The sequence below is a fragment of the Chiloscyllium plagiosum genome, chromosome 19, assembly GCF_004010195.1.
Source record: "Chiloscyllium plagiosum isolate BGI_BamShark_2017 chromosome 19, ASM401019v2, whole genome shotgun sequence".
Lineage (NCBI taxonomy): Eukaryota > Metazoa > Chordata > Chondrichthyes > Orectolobiformes > Hemiscylliidae > Chiloscyllium > Chiloscyllium plagiosum.
In genome coordinates, this window is record NC_057728.1 from 67,174,110 (window position 1) to 67,193,763 (window position 19,654).

The following is a 19,654-nucleotide window of genomic DNA, read 5'->3' on the forward strand; positions in this document are numbered from 1 at the left end:
AGACTGACGCAAAGTATTTGTTAAGTTCTCCTGCTATTTCCTTATCTCCCATCACTAGGCTTCCTGCATCAGTTTGAAGTGGCCCAATGTCTACTTTTGCCTGTCGTTTGTTTCTTATGTACTGAAAGAAACTTTTACTATTATTTCTAATATTATTGGCTAGCCTACCTTCATATTTGATCCTCTCATTTCTTATTACACTCTTTGTTATCCTCTGTTTGCTTTTGTATCCTTCCCAATCTTCTGATTTCCCACTGTTCTTAGCCACTTTATAGGATCTCTCTTTTTCTTTAATACATTTCCTGACTTCCTTTGTCAGCCAAGGTTGTCTAATCCCTCCCCGGTTAATCTTTCTTTTCTTGGGAATGAACCTCTGTACAGTGTCCTCAATTATACCTATAAACTCCTGCCATTTTTGCTCTACTGTCTTCCCGGTTAGCCTCTGCTTCCAGTCTATTTTAGTCAGTTCCTCTCTCATGCCCTCATAATTACCTTTATTCAACTGTAACACCATTACATCTGATTTTGCCTTCTCCCTTTCAAACTCCAGACTGAACTCTATCATATTATGGTCGTTACTTCCTAAGGGTTCCCTTACTTTAAGATCTTTTATAGAGTCTGGTTCATTGCAAAGCACTGGGTCCAGAATAGCCTGCTCTCTTGTGGGCTCCATGACAAGCTGTTCCAAAAATCCATCCTGTAAGCATTCCATGAATTCCCTTTCTTTAGATCCACTAACAACATTATTTACCCAGTCCACCTGCATATTGAAGTCTCCCATGATCAATGTAACCTTGCCTTTCTGACATTCCTTCTCTATTTCCCGGTACATGTTGTGTCCCTGGTCCTGACCACTGTTAGGAGGTCTATACACAACTCCAATTTTTTTTTTTTTGCCTTTGTGGTTCCTCAATTCCACCCACACAGACTCCACATCATCCGCCGCTATGTCATTCAATACCATAGATTTAATTTTGTTCTTAACTAACAAGGCAACCCCACCCCCTCTGCCCCCCTCTCTGTCTTTTCGATAAGTTGAAAAACCATGGAGGTTTAACTGCCAGTCCTGATCCCCCTGTAACCAAGTCTCTGTGATGCCTACTACATCATAATCGTTCACTATTATCTGTGACATTAGTTCATCGGCTTTGTTATAATTGTTACGAGCATTCAGGTAAAGTGCCTTAATGCTAACTTCCTTATCATTAGAGATGTTGGAAGTCATATGTCCTAAGTTGTCCTTGCTTTTTACTGCATTCTCAGTCTGCCTCAATTTTAAATCCGCCTGGAAACATGCTATCCTGCTGCTTATCTTGCCATTTACCTCCATACTCCCTGTCGCTTTCACTTTCACTTTCCCCCCACAACCACCTCCTTTCCAATGAAAATAATCCTAACCTCCTCAACTTGTCATAGCTAGCACCCTCCATACCAGGCAACATTATGGTGAACCTCCTCTGCACCCTCTCCAAAGCATCCACATCTGTTTGGTAATGTGGCGACCAGAACTGTACACTATATTCCAAATGTGGCCAAATCAAAATCTTATACAATTGTATCATGACCTGCCAACTCTTGTACTCAATACCCTGTCCGATGAAGGAGAGCATGCAATATGCCTTGACCACTTGACTGACCGGCATTGCCACCTTCAGGGAACCCCTCTGCCCCGGTTTCAAGAATGCTGCAAAGATATCTGATAAAGCCCCAAGTATTTGCCCTCTCACTTCCCTCAGGAATTTAGGATAGACCCGTGCAGACCTTGGGACTTGTCCACCTTAATGCCCTTTCAAACACACGACACTTCCTCCCTCCTTATGCCAATATGACCTGGAGTAATCAGAGATCTACCCCTAACCTCAACATCCGCCATGTCCCTCTCCTCGGTGAATACCAATGCAAAGTATTCATTAAGAATCTAACCTGTTTTCTGACTCCATGCATATCTTTACACCTTTGTCTTTGAGTCGGCCATCCTCTTCCCTTGTTACCTCTTGCTCCTTATATATGAGGCTTTGGAGTTTTCCTTAACCCTGCTCGTGAAGGATATCTCATGACCTCTTTTCGCCCTCTTAATTCCTTGTTTCAGATTGGTGGTATATTCCCGATATTCTTCCAAAGCTTCGTCTGACTTCAGTTGCTTAGACCTTATGTACCCATCCTTTTTCCTCTTAGCTAGTCTCACGATTTCACCTGTCATCCATGGCTCCCTAATCTTGCTATTTCGATCCTTCATTTTCACAGGAATGCATTTCTCCTGACCTCTAATCAACCTCTCTTTAAAAGCCTCACACATATTGAATGTGGTTTTCCTTCAAACAGCTGCTCCCAATCTGCATTCCACAGCCTCTGCCGAATTTTGGTATAATTGGCCTTCCCCCTCTCTCTCTCCCCCCACCCCCCCCCCCCAATTTAGCACTCTTCTTTAGGACCACGCCGTCTTTGTCCATGAGTATTCTAAAACTTAAGGAATTGTGATCAATATTCCCAAAGTAATCCCCCACTGAAACTTCAACCACTGGCCGGGCTCATTTCCAAACACCAGGTCCAGTATGGCCCCTTCACGAGTTGGTGAAAGTGAGGATTGCAGATGCTGGAGATCAGAGCCGAGAGTGTGGTGCTGGAAAAGCACAGCAGGTCAGACAGCATCCGAGGACCAGGATAATTGATGTTTCAGGCATAAGCCCTTCATCAGGAATAAGGCTTGTCGGTTGGGATGAGAGATAAATGGGAGGGGGGTGGTTGGGCGAGGTAGCTGGGAAAGCGATAGGTGGATGAAGATGAGGGAGAAATGATAGGTCAAAGGGGTCAGTGATGGACAGGTCTAGAGTGCGGTGCAGAGTTGGAGCTTAAGACTGGGATAATGTTTGGGGAGAGGAAATGAGGAAGCTGTTGAAATCCACGTTTATCCTGTGTAGTTGCAGGGTCCCAACCACACCAGTCCTTCCACATCTGTCAGACATTCACCTGTACCTCTACTAATGTAATTTACTGCATTCGTTGCACCTGGTGTGGTCTCCTGTATATTGGGGAGACAGTATGCCTTCTTGCAGATTGTTTCAGAGAACACTTCGGAGACATCCGCACCCACCAATCCCACCGCCCCGGGGCTGAACGCTTCAACTCCCCTCCCACTCCATCAAGGATATGCAGTTCCTGGGTCTCCTCCACCGACAAACCATTACCACCTGATGCCTGGAGGAGGAACGCCTCATATTCCACCTTGGAACCTATCACTTTCTCCCTCACCTTCATCCACCTATCGCTTTCTCAGCTACCTTCTCTCCCTCCTCCTTTATCTCTCAGCCCTGACCCACAAGCCTCATTCCTGATGAAGGGCTTATGCCCGAAGGGCTTATGTCGATTATCCTGCTTCCTAACCAGCTATGCTATTACAGCACCACACTCTTGACTCTTCATGAGTTGGATTACTTACATACTGCTCATGAAAACCCTCCTGGCTGCTCCTTACAAATTCTGCTCCACCTAATCCTCTAAAACTAACACTAAGCAAATCCCAGTCAATGTTGGGACAATTAAAATCTCCGACTTTGTTGCTCCCTGTTGCTGCTACCTCTTTCTATGATCTCTCTGCATTTTTGTACCTCTATCTCACATTTGCTGTTGGGAGGCCTGCACTGCAGTCCTAACATTGTTACCGCACCCTTCCTATTTATGAGCTCTGCCCTTATTGCCTTACTGCTCGAGTCCTCCATTGTGCCCTCCTTCAGCACAGCAGTGGTATCCTCTCTGACTAGAAATGCAACTTCCCCACCCCTTTTACCTCCCTCTCTATCTCACCTGAGGCATTGACATACTGGGGCATTTAGTTGCCAATCATGCCCTTCTCTGAACCAAGACTCAGTAAAAGCAATAACATCTTTCTCCCAAATACTAATCCAACTACTTGCATTAAAACCACCAGTGTCTCAGTGTTCATCTCCTGCTACCTGCCTACTCTTCCCCTTAGTCACACTGACTTCATTATCTAGTTCCTTATAGGCTTTAGTTACTACCTCCTTCCTATCCACTAACCTCCTTATTTGGTTTCCAGCCACCGCCACATTAGCTTCAACCCTCTCCAACAGCGTGAGCAAAAGCACCCCCAATGACATTGGTTCCAGTCCCACCCAGGAGTAGACTATCTAATTTGTAACAGTCCCACCTCCCGCAGAACCAGTCCCAATGTCCCAAAAATCTGAACGCCTCCCTGCTGCACTATCTCTCAAGCCACGCACTCACCCTGAATATTCTCTCATTCCTACTCTGACTAGCGGGTAGCACTGGTAGCAATCTTGTCAATACTATCTTTGAGGTCCAACTTTTTAACTTCATTCCCAATTTCCTAAATTCTTCACTGTAGGACCTCATCCTGTTTATTACCTATATCATTGATAGGAGAAAGTGAGGACTGCAGATGCTGGAGATCAGAGCTTAAAAATGTGTCGCTAGAAAAGCGCAGCAGGTTAGGCAGCATCAAAGGAGAAGGAAAATCGAAGTTTCGGGCATAAGCCCTTCTTTAGGAATATATCATTGGTGCCTACGTGCACCACAACAACTAGCTTTTCACCCTCCCTTTTGAGAACTTACTGCAGTCGCTCTGAGACATCGCTGACCCGTGTACCTGGGAGGCAATATAGTATTTGGGAGTCTTGTTTCCGATCCCAGAAACTCCTATCTACTCCACTTACAATTGAATCCCCAATAACTATAGCCCTTCCACTCTTTTTCCTGCCCTTCTGTGTAGCAGAGCCTGCCACGGTGCCATGAACTTGGCTACTGCTGCGTTCCCCTGGTGAGCCATCTCCCCCAATAGTATCCAAAGCGGTTATACCTGTTTTGAAGGGAGATGACTGCAGGGGACACCTGCACTGCCTTCCTACTCTTTCTTTGCCTTTTGGTCACACATTTCCCTTCTCCTTCAACTATCCTAATCTGCGGTGTGACTAATTAACGAAACATGCTATCCACGACCTCCTCAGCATGGCGTAGGCTCTAAAGTGAGTCTAGCTGCAGCTCCAGAGCCATCATGTGGTCTAACAAGAGCTGCAACTGGACACGCCATTTGCACCTGAAGGAGCCAGGGACATCAGCTGTGGTCCTGAGCTCCCACATTGAGCAAGGCGAGCATAACATGGATCTAAGATCTCCTGTCATTTTTAATTGAATGCTTTACCTAAGTTGAGACTAAAGTTATGAAAAAGGAAAGAAGTAGCTTTTTAACCAATTTACCTTAATTTACCAAAATCATTACCATGTCAACACACCACAGAGTTCTTTTGTTTTGGTTAGAGGAGGAGGGCAGGTGGGAGACACTAGACGGGTAGTGTCTCTGGTTTAGCCACTCCCCAAATATATCAGTTTCTTAAATGGTTTGCTTAGCCTACCTTGCTGCAGTTAAATGGAGGCCGCAGAACCCTGAGGGAAACTTTTTAAACTGTTTGCTTACCTTTCCGGCAGCCCCTTGGTCCTCATTTTCTCTGCCCTCACTGCAATTAAAATGGTTGTTTTTACTTATCCATTGCTGGTTCCTAAAATAAAAAAATCCAATCTTCTGGCTTAGGACTAATTTTCAACACTTTTGTAGGCCTTAGTATTTGATTGAATACTCTGCTTGACTATCGTTGTTAACCACAGGTCATTCATCCTTCTCACCAAGGCCTTTTTTTTTGGACTGGGATAGATTTTGCTGAGTGTTATGAAATTTGTGCTTGCGTGTCTGCCACTGCTTCTCTACTGACCTTTCTTTTTGTTTATTTTTCTAGCCTGGGCAACTTTCTTTCTGCCTCTAATTTCTCTTGAGTTTCCTGGTTTGAAATGCAATTTGCTGTCCCTCAAACTGAATTTGAAATTCTACCAAGCTCATTATTGCTACCTCTTAGAGGTTCCTTAACCACAAAATCTCTCATTCATCCTACTTCATTGCAAATGACTAGATCTGAAATAGCCTGTTCACTAGCTATTTCTGCAACATATTGCTCTAAGATAAAAGCCATGATTCAATCTGCAAATTCATCTTTCCCATCAAGTCATAATGTAGATTTCTAAATTGCCATGACAATTTTAGCATTCTTCTTGCACACCTCCTTTATTTCCTGACATACCTATTGTCTTAGTGAGATAATAATAGCATTATCGACAAACTCTCATCCATAACTTCTTTATCCTTTCTATTTTTTTACTGATGCCAAATGCCCTTTTAATGTTGAGTTTCCAATATTGAATAGGAGAAAGTTTTGATCTCTTCATAGCCAACTGCCGCAGCGACATTAAATGCCTCCACCTCTCCACTCCTCTCACCCTCGGAATGTGCAGCCCTCCACTCCCTCCGTTCCAACCCCAACCTCACTATCAAACCGGCAGACAAGGGAGGCGCGGTAGTAGTTTGGCGCACCAACCTTTACACCGCTGAGGCTAAACGCCAGCTCGCGGACACCACCTCCAACTGCCCACTTGACCATGACCCCACCTCCCACCACCAAACCATCATCTCCCAGACCATCCATAACCTCATCACCTCGGCGGATCTCCCATCCACTGCCTCAACCTCATAGTCCCACAACCCCTAACCACCCGTTTCTACCTCCTGCCCAAAATCCACAAACCTGACTGCCCCGGCTGACCCATAGTCTCAGCCTGCTCCTGCCTCACCGAACTCACCTCTGCCTACCTCGACACGGTCTTGTCCCCCTTAGTCCAAGAACTCCCCACCTACGTTTGGGACACCACTCAGGCCCTCCATCTACTCGATGATTTTCGCTTCCCCGGTCCTCAACGCCTTATCTTCATCATGGACATCCAGTCCCTGTACACCTCCACCCCCCATCACGAAGGACTCAAAGCCCTCCGCTTCTTCCTTTCCCGCCGTACCATCCAGTACCCTTCCCCTGACACCCTCCTTCGACTGACTGAACTGGTCCTCACTCTGAACAACTTCTCTTTCCAATCCTCCCACTTCCTCCAAACAAAAGGAGTAGCCATGGGCACCCGCATGGGCCCCAACTATGAATATGTGGAACAGTACATCTTCCGCAGCTACACTGACACCACCCCCCACCTTTTCCTCCGCGACATCGATGACTCTATCGGCACTGCATCGTGCTCCCACGAGGAGGTTGAACAGTTCATCCACTTTAGCAACATCTTCCACCCCGACCTCAAATTTATTTGGACCATCTCAGACTCCTCCCTCCCCTTCCTAGACCTCTCCATTTCTATCTCGGGCGACCGAATCAACATGGACATTTACTATAAACCAACCGACTCCCACAGCTACCGAGACTACACCTCCTCCCACCCTGCACCCTGTAAAAACGCCATCCCATATTGCCAATTCCTTCGTCTCCACCGCATCTGCTCCCAGGAGGACCAGTTCCAATACCAAACAACCCAGATGGCCTCCTTCAAAGGCCACAATTTCCCCTCAGATGTGGTTGATGATGCTCTCCACTGCATCTCCTCCACTTCCCGCTCCTCCGCCCTGGAGCCCCGCCCCTCCAATCGCCACCAGGACAGAACCCCACTGGTCCTCACCTACCACCCCACCAACCTCCAGCAACCGCAAGAAATGCAAAACTTGCGCCCACACCTCCCCCTTACTTCCCTCCAAGGCCCCAAGGGATCCTTCCATATCCGCCACAAATTCACCTGCACCTCCACACACATCATTTACTGCATCCGCTGCAAATGTGGCCTCCTCTGTATTGGGGAGACAGGCCGTCTACTTGCGGAACGTTTCAGAGAGCATCTCTGGGATACCCGGACCAACCGACCCAACCATCCCGTGGCTCAACACTTCAACTCCCCCTCCCACTTCACCAAGGACATGCAGATGCTTGGACTCCTCCATCGCCAGACCATAGCAACACGACGGCTTGAGGAAGAGCGCCTCATCTTCCGCCTAGGGATCCTCCAACCACAAGGGATGAACTCAGACTTCTCCAATTTCCTCATTTCCCCGCCCCCCACCTTGTCTCAGTCCCAACCCTCGAACTCAGCACCACCTTCCTAACCTGCAATCTTCTTCCTGACCTCTCCGCCCCTATCCCCACTCCGGCCTATCACCCTCACCTTAACCTCCTTCCACCTATCGCTTTTCCAATGCCCCTCCCAAGTCCCTCCTCCCTACCTTTTATCTTAGCCTGCTTGGCACACCCTCCTCATTCCTGTAGAAGGGCTCATGCCCAAAACGTCGATTCTCTTCCTTGGATGCTGCCTGACCTGCTGCGATTTTCCAGCAACACATTTTCAGCCCCGTTTCCAAAATTGAATGTTCAGACTCCAACATTACATCTTTTCTGGACTGGAGAAGCACTTGAATGGGAGGGGAAGAGTTCCAGTTGGTCAATGTAGGTAACAACAGCGTAGGTAAGACCAGGAAACGGGTTCTGCTAAGATGTTCTTTTATTCTGTTCATTCATGGAATATGGGAGTCACTGGTGGGCCAACATTCATTCCCAACTCCTCTGACAAACACCTCTGAGCTCAACCAAAATGCAGAACCACAGACTCATTGAAAGAAGTGGCAGCACTTGGCCTTCAGCCCTTTGAGCCTGCTCCATTCAATATGCTGGCTCATTTTCTGACTCTGGAGTACCTTGTTTCCGCATTCTGCCCATACAATTTAACTTCTTAGCCCTAAGAATTATACCTGACACCTTGTACACATTCTATTTTTTGGCCTCAACTGCTTTCTCTGACAGAGAGTTCCATACGCTTACCACTCTCTGGGGAAAGACATGCCTCCTCACCTCAGTCTTTAATGACTGATACCCAGGGCTCATTGGGCATTCCCCTGAGAGTGTGACCCTTGGTTCGGGATTCCATAGTCATCAGTGCCATCCTTCCTGTGTATTGGCTAGTTCTGTTAGAATGTTCGAGTTTTCTCTGAGATTTAAAAAAATTCATTCACAAGTTGTGGATGTTGCTGGCCAGGCTAGCATTTATTGCCTATCCCTGATTGCCCAGAGGACTCGGAGAAAGTGAGGACTGGAGATGCTGCCTGACCTGCTATGCTTTTTCAGAGCCACACTCTGAGCTGATTGCCCAGAGGCCAATTAAGGATCAACCACATTGCTGTGGGTCTGGAGTTACATGTAGGCCAGACTAGGTAAGGATTACAGTTTCTTTCACGAGAAAGGATGTTAATGAACTGCATGGATTTTTCCAATAATCGGCAATGGCATTATGATTATCATTAGACTCTTCATTCTGTTTTTGTTATGGCGTTCAAATTCCAACAACTGCCATGGCAGGATTTGAAACTGGGCCCCTAGAATGTTACTTGGGTCTCTACATTAATGGTCTGGGGATTCTCCCACTCGGCCAATGCTCCCTCATTCTTCTCAATTCCAGTGAAACAATCCCAACAGATCCAGTTCAACCAACCCAGGAATAAGTCTGATAAAATTTCACTGCTCTCCCTTCTCAAAGCATGCGTTCTCAGATAATGAGACCAAAACAATTTTCCAGGTATGGTCTCACAAAAGCAGTCCAAATTTAGCCAGACTATCTTGCTCCTGTTCTCAAGTCCTCTTGCTTTGAAGACCAACATTCCATTTACTTTCTTCACTTGCTGCACCTGCTTGTGTACTTTCAGTGACTGGCACAAAGGATACTCAGGTCTCATTGCACATTCCCCTTTTTCCAATCTTTCTCCATTCTGGTAATTGCATTTCTGTTTTTCTACCAAACCTCTCATTTATCTACATTCTACTTCACCTGACATTGCCCAAGCTCAACAAGTTCAAATCACAAATTTCAAATGTTCAACACATTCAAATTTCAACTTGCATTGAAGCATGTCTGCATCCTCTATACAGCTCACCTGGCTCCTCTCAGGCCTTGTCATCTGTAAGCTTGGCAATGTTACAGTTAGTGCCTTCATCTAAATTATGAACATATATTGTGAATAGTTGGCGCTTAAACAGTAATCCCTGTACTCGCCCACGAGTCGCTGCCTGCCATTTAGAAAAATATCAATTTGTTTCTACTCTTTGTTTTCTATCTGCGACCAGTTCTCTATCCATCTATACTACCCTCAATCCCATGCACTTCAATTTTACATGTTAATCTCTTCTGAACGTCCAAATAAACCGCAATGTTTGGCTCCCCCTTCTCAACTCTACTGATTAAATCTTCAAAAAAAATTCAAGTTGATTTTTCAAGCATGATTTCCCTTTCGCAAATCCACGCTGACTCTGTCCAATCTTGTCATTGTTTTCCAAGTGCTCTGATATTATTTCTTTTAAATGCACTCTAACATTTTCCTACCAATGTCAATAATTCCATGTTTTTTCTCTATCTCCTTTTTTTTAAATCAAAGGGTTACATTAGCCACTCTCCAATCTGTTTGTCAGTCAACAGAAATTTAAAAACTGATCACTAATACAATCATTATATTAAGGGCCATTTCCTTGAGTGTTCTGAGATATAGGTTATCAGGTCCTGGGGATTTATTGGCTTAAATGCCATTCATTTCTGCAGTGTCATTTCTCTACTAATACTGATTTCCTTCCATTCATCCCTCTAACTAAACCCTGTGTTGCCCAAGAGTTTTGTGATCTCCTTTGTGAAATCTGAACCTAAGTCCTTTTCCAGTTGGTCTGTCATCAGTTTGTACGTCATCAGTTTGTACCCTTTATAACTTCCCTTGCTTCTTACTGTAAGAGCTCTACATTTTTCTTCACTAGTCTTTTTCTTTTCAAATACCTCTGGAAGGTTTACAACCAATTAGTATATTCCCCATAAGCTTATTCTCATACTCTATTTTCCCTCTCTTAATTGATTCCTGTGTCCTCCTTTGCTGAAATCTTAACTGTCCCCAGTCCTCAGGTTTTTTTTTGATAAATTTATACATTCCTTCCTTCAATTCAGTGCGATCTCTAAGAAACAGAAGTTCCTGGAAAAGCTCAGCAGGTCTGGCAGCATCTGTGAAGAAAAATAGAATTAACATTTCAGGCCTGGTGACCTTTTCTCAGAACTGATTTCCCTAATTTCTCAATATTTTATTTCCCTTGTTAGCCATGGTCGAGCCACCTTTTTCATCTTATATTTGTGCCAGACAGGAATAGTTGTTCCAATGTACCGGTGCACTCTTTCAATGTTTGCTATTGCCTATCATCATCGTCCCTTTAACCGATATTCCCCAATTTATCTGAATCAATTTTCACTCATTCTGTTATAGTTTCCCTTAATTAGAATCAGGACCCTCAGCTCAGCGTCAGTGATGTCACTCTCCATCTTAATGAAGAATTCTATCATAACCACAAAGATGAGGACCTCACTATTACTACCTGAGCAAATCACATTGGTCTAAGACAAATAAAACTAGAGAAATAAATGTGTGGCTCAGATTTTGGTGTGGGATAAATTAATTCTGATGGGGCAAAGCACCAGTGCCAGGGAAAGAGAGAGCTGTTCTGTTGGGCCTCACTTGAACCATTCTACGGCTAGTGTACCAGTGAATAATGTAACTGGAGTTGTAAATTCAGCTTTAAGCTAAATAATAGGGGTTTCATTAGAACAAAAGGGAATGAGAATAAAGGTGCAGGATAGTGTACAGGTTAGCAATAATCAAAGTGTGACCAGAAGAGACTGAAAATATAAGCAGCAGAGTGCAGAAGAATTTTTTAAAGTTCACTCGTGGGACATGGGTGTCTCTGGCTGGTCAGCAATTATTGGCTATCCCTCGTTGCCTATGACATGAATGGCTTGCTTGGCCATTTTAGAGGGCACATGAGAGTCAACCACATTGATGTGGGTCTGAAGTCACGTGTAGGTCAGATCAGGTGAGGGTGACAGCTTTCTTTCCCTGAAGGACATTAGTGAACAAAATGGGTTTTTCTGACAGTCTACAACAGTTTCATGGTCATCATTAGATTCTTAATTCCAGATTATTATTGCATTCAAATTCCATATACTTAAATCCATCTCCCCAGAATATTACCTGAGTTTTCTGGATTACTCATCTAGTAAAAATACCACTAGGCCATCACCTCCCAGAATTATAACCAGAATCATTAATAATGCTTAAAAAGTCCAAACTGAGAACTGTTTACCTGAGTAAATGCAGCATTTATAGCACAATTAACGGAACCTTTCAGGATTGAGTGAATTTCAGAATTTTAACACTAATCCATGATATATATCATTAGAAATCTCTTAAGAATCTAGGGTGAAACTATATCAACACCCAGTGTCTTATCAGCCTGCAACTCCATCTGTCTGCTCATGACGACTCCCCTGCTGATTATGATTTCACCAAGTTTCTCTCTCCCTTCCTCCTCTTGATTTACAGCTATTACTGGAATGTTTTTGTCTCCTCTATAATGAACACTGAGACAAAATATTTGTTCATTTCCTCATTATCTACAATTAGCACCCCATTTTCACTCTTTGGAAGACCAGCATACATTTTACTTACCTTCTTTCTTTTTCAATACCTGCAGAAGCTTGGTGCATTTTTACTTTTCTAGGTAACATCTCTCATTCTAATTTCCTTCTCCTGATTAAGATTTTTAATCATTCTCTGCTGTTTTTTATTTTCTTAGAATCTTAGAAGAATCCCTACAGTGTGGAAACAGGCCCTTTGGCTCAACAAGTCAACACCGAGCCTCCGACGTGTATCCCACCCAGCCCCAATCCCCAACCCTATTACTCTACATTTATCCCTGACTAATGCACCTAACCCACACATCCCTGAACACTATGGATAGTTTAGCGTGGCCAATTCACCGACCTTGCACATCTTTGGATGTGGGCAGAAACTGGAGGAAACCCATGCAGACATGGGGAGAATGTGCAAACTCCGCACAGACAGTTGTGTGAGACTGGAATTGAACCCAGGTCCCTGATGCTGTGAGGCAGCAGTGCTAACTGCTGGGCCACCATGCCACCCCCAATTTATTTACTATCTGACCTGTCTATAATTGTGCAATTATGTTTGATGCTTGACTTTTTTGGTTAACCAGAGATGTTGTGTCCTACCTTTATAAGTTTTCTCTGTAATAGGAAAATACTTATTGTGGTTATTATGAAATTTTTCTTTGTGTCTGCCACTTCTCTATTGATCTGTCCCCTCACAAATTAGCCCAGTTCACTCCATCTCATCTTCATGGCCACATAATTGCCGTTGTTTAACATGAAAATACTGGTCTTAGACCCACTCTTTTACCTTTCAAACCAGATGTAAAATCCGTTCACATTATATGCTTTATATTTATTTTACCTATTTTTGAAATCAACTTGTTCAGAGACGTTATTATATACCTCTGGAGCAAGTGAGAATTGAACCTGGGCCACTCAGTCCAGGGGTAACAGCACTGCCACTGCACCACATTCACATTACCTGTTACTTAGGGGTGGCTTAATTCTGAGCTCGTTCATTAATCCTGTCACATTTCACATTTCCTCATCTGGCAAGTCTTCTTTCCAGTCAGTTCTAAACTGTCCTGCACTTAACAAAAAGCTATCTTGAAAACATTCTTTAAATGTCTCAATTTTCAGATTAAAATAGCTAAGAATTATTGCTGTCCTTTTACCGTAGGCATTCAGTATTTCTTCATCTGTATTTGCTCCTCTATTGTGGTTACCATTGTGGGTCTGTAGACTATTCTTACCCCTACTTTTTGTCAAGTCCACCCAATGGGTTCTCCCTGATCTCTTGAACTAAGGTCACCTCCAACTATTACACCAATGTCATTGTAATTAACATGGCTCTCCTTGGAGACAAGGAGGCTGAGAGGAAATGGGATGGATGTTTCCAAACTCATGAGCAGGCTTGATAAAGTTGAAAGGGAGAAGCTATTCCCACTCAAAAGGACCATGAAGGGAGGATGTAGTTTTAAAGCGATGTGCAAACGAAGCAAAGGTGATGTGAGGGAATAAAACATCTTCAAGCAACAAATAGTTAAAGTATAGGATAACTGCCAGGAAATGCATGGAAGCAAAGTTCAATTGAGATATTTAAGAAAGCATTGGGTAATTATTTGGATAGAAATAATGTACAAGGGTGTGGGAAAAAGCAGGAAGTTAACAGTCGGTAATGATGCTTGTTTGAAGAGCCAGTGCAGGGATGATGCTTTGAATGGCTTCCTTCTGCACTGTACTAATTCTGTGACTGACATCTGTCATGCTGGGATGTCTGGAGAAAGCCGAACTGGAGCGAGATTGTGGCAAATGCTTCAGCCTTATTTCTTGTGCTGGGCTCTCCTTTTGTTGATGATAGGAATATTTATGGAGCCTCCTACTAGTGAGCTGTTCACCAGCCTTTAAAACTGAATGTATCAGGGCTGCAGAACCTGGAACTGATCCATTGTTTGTGGAATTGCTCAGCTGTGAATCACTTGCTGTCAGCATTGGTTGGCACGAAAGTAGTCCTGTTTTGTTGCTTCATGGAATTTTTGGAGCAGCACCAGGCATACCGTCCTATATTTTAAACCAGAGTTCATCCTATGTTGATGGTATGTCATCAAGAGTCATAAGGTATAAATTGAATGTTATGAGCAGGTTGTTGATGAGTCAGGATCATTTGATAACATTGCTGATGATTGGATTGAAAGTAGACTAGTTTGCTTTAGTCTCGCATTTTGTGGTCAAGGCATAAATAGGCAATTTTCCAAATGATTAGCTAAATAAGGGGGTATCTCAGAGAGATTTATGAAATTCTAACAGGGCGAGACAGGGTAGAGTCAGGGAGGATGTTCTTAATGGTGGGAGCTTCCAGAACCAGAGGTCGCAGTTTGAGGATTCAGGGTGGACCATTTAGGACGGAGATGATGAGACATTTCTTCACCCAAAGAGTGGTGAGCCTGTGGAATTCATTACCACAGGAAGCAGTTGATTCCAAACATTGAATGTGTTCAAGAGGCAGCAAGATATAGCACTTTGGGTGAATGGGATCTAAGGTTATAGGGAGAAAATGGGTTTGGCTATTGAGCTGGACGATCAGCCATGATCATGGTGAATGACCGAGCAGGCTCAAAGAGCTGAATGGCCTCCTCCTCTGTTTGCTATGTTTCAATGTAAATACCAAGATTATAGCTGCACAGAAACATCTTGACTAATCGTGTCCCAAACAAGTCATATCTGAACTCAACTTCAACTCTGTTTCTGTCTCTACTGTTGTTGCCAGGCCTGCTGAGATTCTCGAATAATTTTTGCTTTTATTTTAGATCTCCAACATTAGCAGCAATTTGTTTTTATTTTAACCAGGGGGGTATGGCTGGTTCTGGAGCTTAAAGCTCCAGTATAATTGCTGGGATACTGTAAATTCTGTTGCTTTTATTGCATCCAATGCCTTCATGTTATCTTTTTGTAAAACATTGCAAGGATACCCAGGTCCCTTGTGCGCTGCAGCATTTTGCAATAGTCTCTATTTCAGCAATACTCAGACCGTGCATTTTATGATGTTATTGTCTGTTTGGCAAATTTCTGATAATGGACTTAACCTACTGTGTCTGGTATGAGTGGAGTATCAAACCAAACAAATATAACTTTGCTGTTAATTTCAGTGAGAAATTCAGGAAAATCGTCTCTACCTCGAGTGATTAGAATATGGAGCTCACTGGCTTAAGGCAGGTTGCTGAGATCCATTTAAACAGAAGCTAGTTAAGTAGATGAGGAAGAAGATGTTTTTTATTTTGTGAATTGTATGTAATATTTGGATTCTTAGAGGATTGTCCTGTGCACAGTGCAGGAGAATGGGTGCTTATCTCTCCACGCTTCAGGCTCTCTGCCTTTATTCCTGATGAAGGGCTTTTGCCCGAAACGTCGATTTTGCTGCTCGTCGGATGCTGCCTGAATTGCTGTGCTCTTCCAGCACCACTAAATAGGTACAGTGTTTGCTCAGAAAGTGAAGTCTGATGCTGGAAAACGCAGCAGGTCAGGCGGCATCCAGGGAACAGGAGAATCGACATTTCGAGCATAAGCCCTTCTTCAGCAATGAGGAAAGTTTGTCCAGCAGAGGTCTTCCTGACCTCTCCGCCCCCACCCCAGTCTGACCTATCACCCTCACCTTGACCTCTTTCCACCTATCACATTTCCGACGCCCCTCCCCCAAGTCCCTCCTCCCTACCTTTTATCTTAGCCTGCTGGACAAACTTTCCTCATTCCTCAAGAAGGGCTTATGCCCGAAACATCGATTCTCCTGTTCCCTGGATGCTGCCTGACCTGCTGCGCTTTTCCAGCAACACATTTTCAGCTGGGAGCATTACAGCCAAGAACAATACTGGCCATATTAATGTCAGCTTCCACAGATGTAATTGGATAGAGGGTCAAAGTTGAGGTCCTTTTTCCTCATTTCTCCTCTTACTCTTCCCTCCACAATTCATTTCTCATCCAAACTTTGAGACAACTGTTGCATTTACACGATACCCCTTCCCCACTGAGGAGCAACTCAACATAAAGTTCAGATTGTATGTAAGAATTTCCTTGTTTGACTGATCAAGTTACCAGCTTTAAGCCCAGAGATGTATTTTTCTCAAGGTTATGTGTGTAATGAGAAATAAAATGGAAATTACTAAATTTAGTTCTGAATTTTATCAAAGGTTACAAAAATACAAATGTCGTACGTATGCACGGGTATAAGCATTTATTTTATTTTCATCCTAGATATGGCATCTTTGACCGCTGTCGAGAACTTGTGGAAGCAGGTTACGATGTACGGCAGCCTGACAAAGAAAATGTTACACTGCTGCACTGGGCTGCAATCAATAACAGAATTGATCTGAGCAGGTAGCTGTTTGAGAGTTATTACTATTCATTGAATGATTGTGCACGTTGTGAAATGTTAGAAGTTGTCTTCTAATAAATTTGTTTAAATGCAGTTGGTAGCAAAACTGGTACTTAGACAATCTGATTGGTGTAATAATAATTGTATTATTGTGTACTCATATTTCTTATAATTGTGGAATGCCCGTACAAAGCGAATCTTATTTGCAACTTTGGTAAAATTGTTATGTTTGATTGATTTGACAGAGAAAACATTTCAGTATCAGTTTATTTATTCCTCATGATTAATTCTGTTCAAGGTTTTGCAGTTTATATGACACCCAAAGCACATGGACTGCAGTTGACCTCTACCTTCTCAAGGGCAACGAGGGATGGACAATAAGTATTGGCCAGATAGTGACTCCCACGTCCCAAAAGTGAATGGACTTTTGTTTCATTCATTCATGAGATGAGGGTGTTACTGGCTGGGTCAGCATTTATTGCCCATTACTAATTGGTCAGAGGGCAGTTAAGAGTCAACCACAGAGGGTCTGGGGTCACATAGAGGCCAAATCAGGTAAGGATGGCAGTTTCCTTCAGTAAAGGAATACTTCAGCTACAGTGACAATACTGGCATCTACCCAACAATGTGGAAAATTGCTCAAGTATGTCCTGTATGCAAAATGTGGAGGTGCCGGTGTTGGACTGGGCTATACAAAGTTTAAAAATCACACAACACCAGGTTATCGTCTGACAGGTTTATTTGGAAGTACTAGCTTTCAGAGCGCTATTCCTTTATCAGGTATCTGTGGAGCAGGATCATAAGACGCAGAATTTATAGTAAATGATCTCTGTGTCATGTAACTCAAACGATATAGTGAACAAACCTAGATTGCTGCTCAGTCTTGCATCTTTTAGAATGCTTGCAGGTTTTAGTGCAATAATATGTAAATCCCAGAACTCCTTTCCAGTCACATTCTCAAGATAACTGAAGGTTTTATTTTTAAAAAAAGTGACACCTGAGCTCAGACAATGCATTAAAGGTGTGAGGTGAGAGTCTGTCTGTGTCCCAATGTTGAGTCAGACTGGTTCTATTTCCAAAGTAGGAATTTATAAAATGTTATATGAATTAACTGTTTGCATTGACTGCCTGCAGAATGTGGGAAAGCACAGCAGGTCAGGCAGCATCAGAGAAGCATGAGAATCGAAGTTTCGGGCATTATCCCTTCATCAGGAATGAGGCTTGGGCTGGGGCTGAGAGATAAATGGTTGGGGGGATGGTAGCTGAGAAAACGATAGGTGGATGAAGATGTGGGAGAAGGTAATAGGTCAGAGGGGGGAGTGTTGGACAGGTCTGGAGGGCGGTGCCAAGTTGGAGGCTCAGTACTGGGATAATGTGGGGGAGAGTGGAAATGAGGAAGCTAATGAAATCCACATTTATCCTGTGTGCTTGCAGGGTCCCAAGGTGGAATATGAGGCGTTCTTCCTCCAGGCGTCGGGTGGTAATGGTTTCGTTGAAGACTTGAAGTATTTAGCCATGGGGTGGTGGAGTTGGTGTGTGCGCGCGTGTCCCAGAGATGTTCTCTGAAATGATCCGCAAGAAGGCGGATCAGTCCATCATGCCCACTCCATCAAGGACATGAAGGTCCTGGGCTGCCTGCACCGCCAAACCGTTACCACCCGACGCCTGGAGGAAGAATGCCTCATACTCTCCTTGGGACCCTGCAGCCACATGGGATAAATGTGGATTTCATTAGCTTCCTCATTTCCCCATCTCCCATATTATCCCAGTCCCAAGCCTCCAACTCAGCACCGCCCTCCGGACCTGGACATCTCTTCCCCCCTCCGACCTATCACCTTCTCCCTCACCTTCATCCACCTATTGCTTTCTCAGCTACCTTCCCCCCAACCCCACCGCCCTCCCATTTATCTTTCAGCCCCAGTCCGCAAGCCTCATTCCTGATGAAGGGCTTGTGCCTGAAACGTTGATTCTCCTGCTCCTCAGATGCTGCCAGAACTGCTGTGCTTTCCCAGCAACACACTCTGACCTCCAGCATCTACAGTCCTCACTTTCTTCTGTGCTTAATGTGTGCTTTTTCAGCAAAATAGAATGTATAACCATTACAATTCTGCAAATGCAAATTCACCCCATAGACTTGTGTGTGTATGCGCGTGCATGTGAGGGAGAGTGTGTGTGTGTGTGTGTCGGGTGGGGGAGGGAGGTGTAACAGAGAGTGTGAGTGTGCGCAGAAGTGTCTGCCTGGGAGTGTGTTTGTGTGTGCTTGGTAGAGTGTGTGAGACGGAATATAAGCTTGTGAAAGGGTATATGTATGGGGGGGGAAGAGGTGTGATGCATGTGTGTCTGAGAGACCGTGTGTATGAGAGCGGGAGTGCATATGTAAGAGTGTGTGAGAGAGAGAATAATGTTGTAGGGTCACCTGAAGTGTGACATGAACCCAAGGTCCCAGTTGAGGCCATCCTCATGGATACCAAACCTCGGTAGGCTACTTCAAAGAATACGGAGGTATGGCATTGAGGGTGAGTTGGAGGTTTGGATTAGGAATTGGCTGGCTGGAAGAAGACAGAGGGTAGTAGTTGATGGCAAAGGTTCATCTTGGAGTGCCGTCACTAGCGGTGTTCCGCAAGGCTCTGTTTGGGACCATTGCTGTTTGTCATTTTTATAAATGACCTGGAGGAGGGGTTAGAAGGTTGGGTGTGCAAGTTTGCAGATGATACGAAAGTCGGAGGAGTTGTTGACAGTGAGGAAGGATGTGGCAAGTTACAGCGGGATATAGATAAGCTGCAGAACTGGGCAGAAAGGTGGCAAACGGAGTTCAATGTGGCTAAGTGTGAGGTGATTCACTTTGGTAAAAGTAATAAAAAGATGGGCTAATGGTCGGATACTTGGTAGTGTGGATGAGCAGAGGAATCTTGGTGTCCATGT

General features: G+C 44.2%; 1 protein-coding gene across 1 annotated transcript in view; it reads left to right on the top strand.

Annotated features, from left to right (window-relative positions):
- The window catches only part of zdhhc17 (zinc finger DHHC-type palmitoyltransferase 17), a 128,338-nt gene that overhangs the window by 38,454 nt on the left and 70,230 nt on the right, over nt 1-19,654 (top strand). Inside the window, exon 4 of the mRNA XM_043708813.1 lies at nt 16,612-16,734. Coding sequence (XP_043564748.1) covers nt 16,612-16,734 — 123 coding nt within the window. The remainder of the gene's footprint in view (nt 1-16,611; nt 16,735-19,654) is intronic.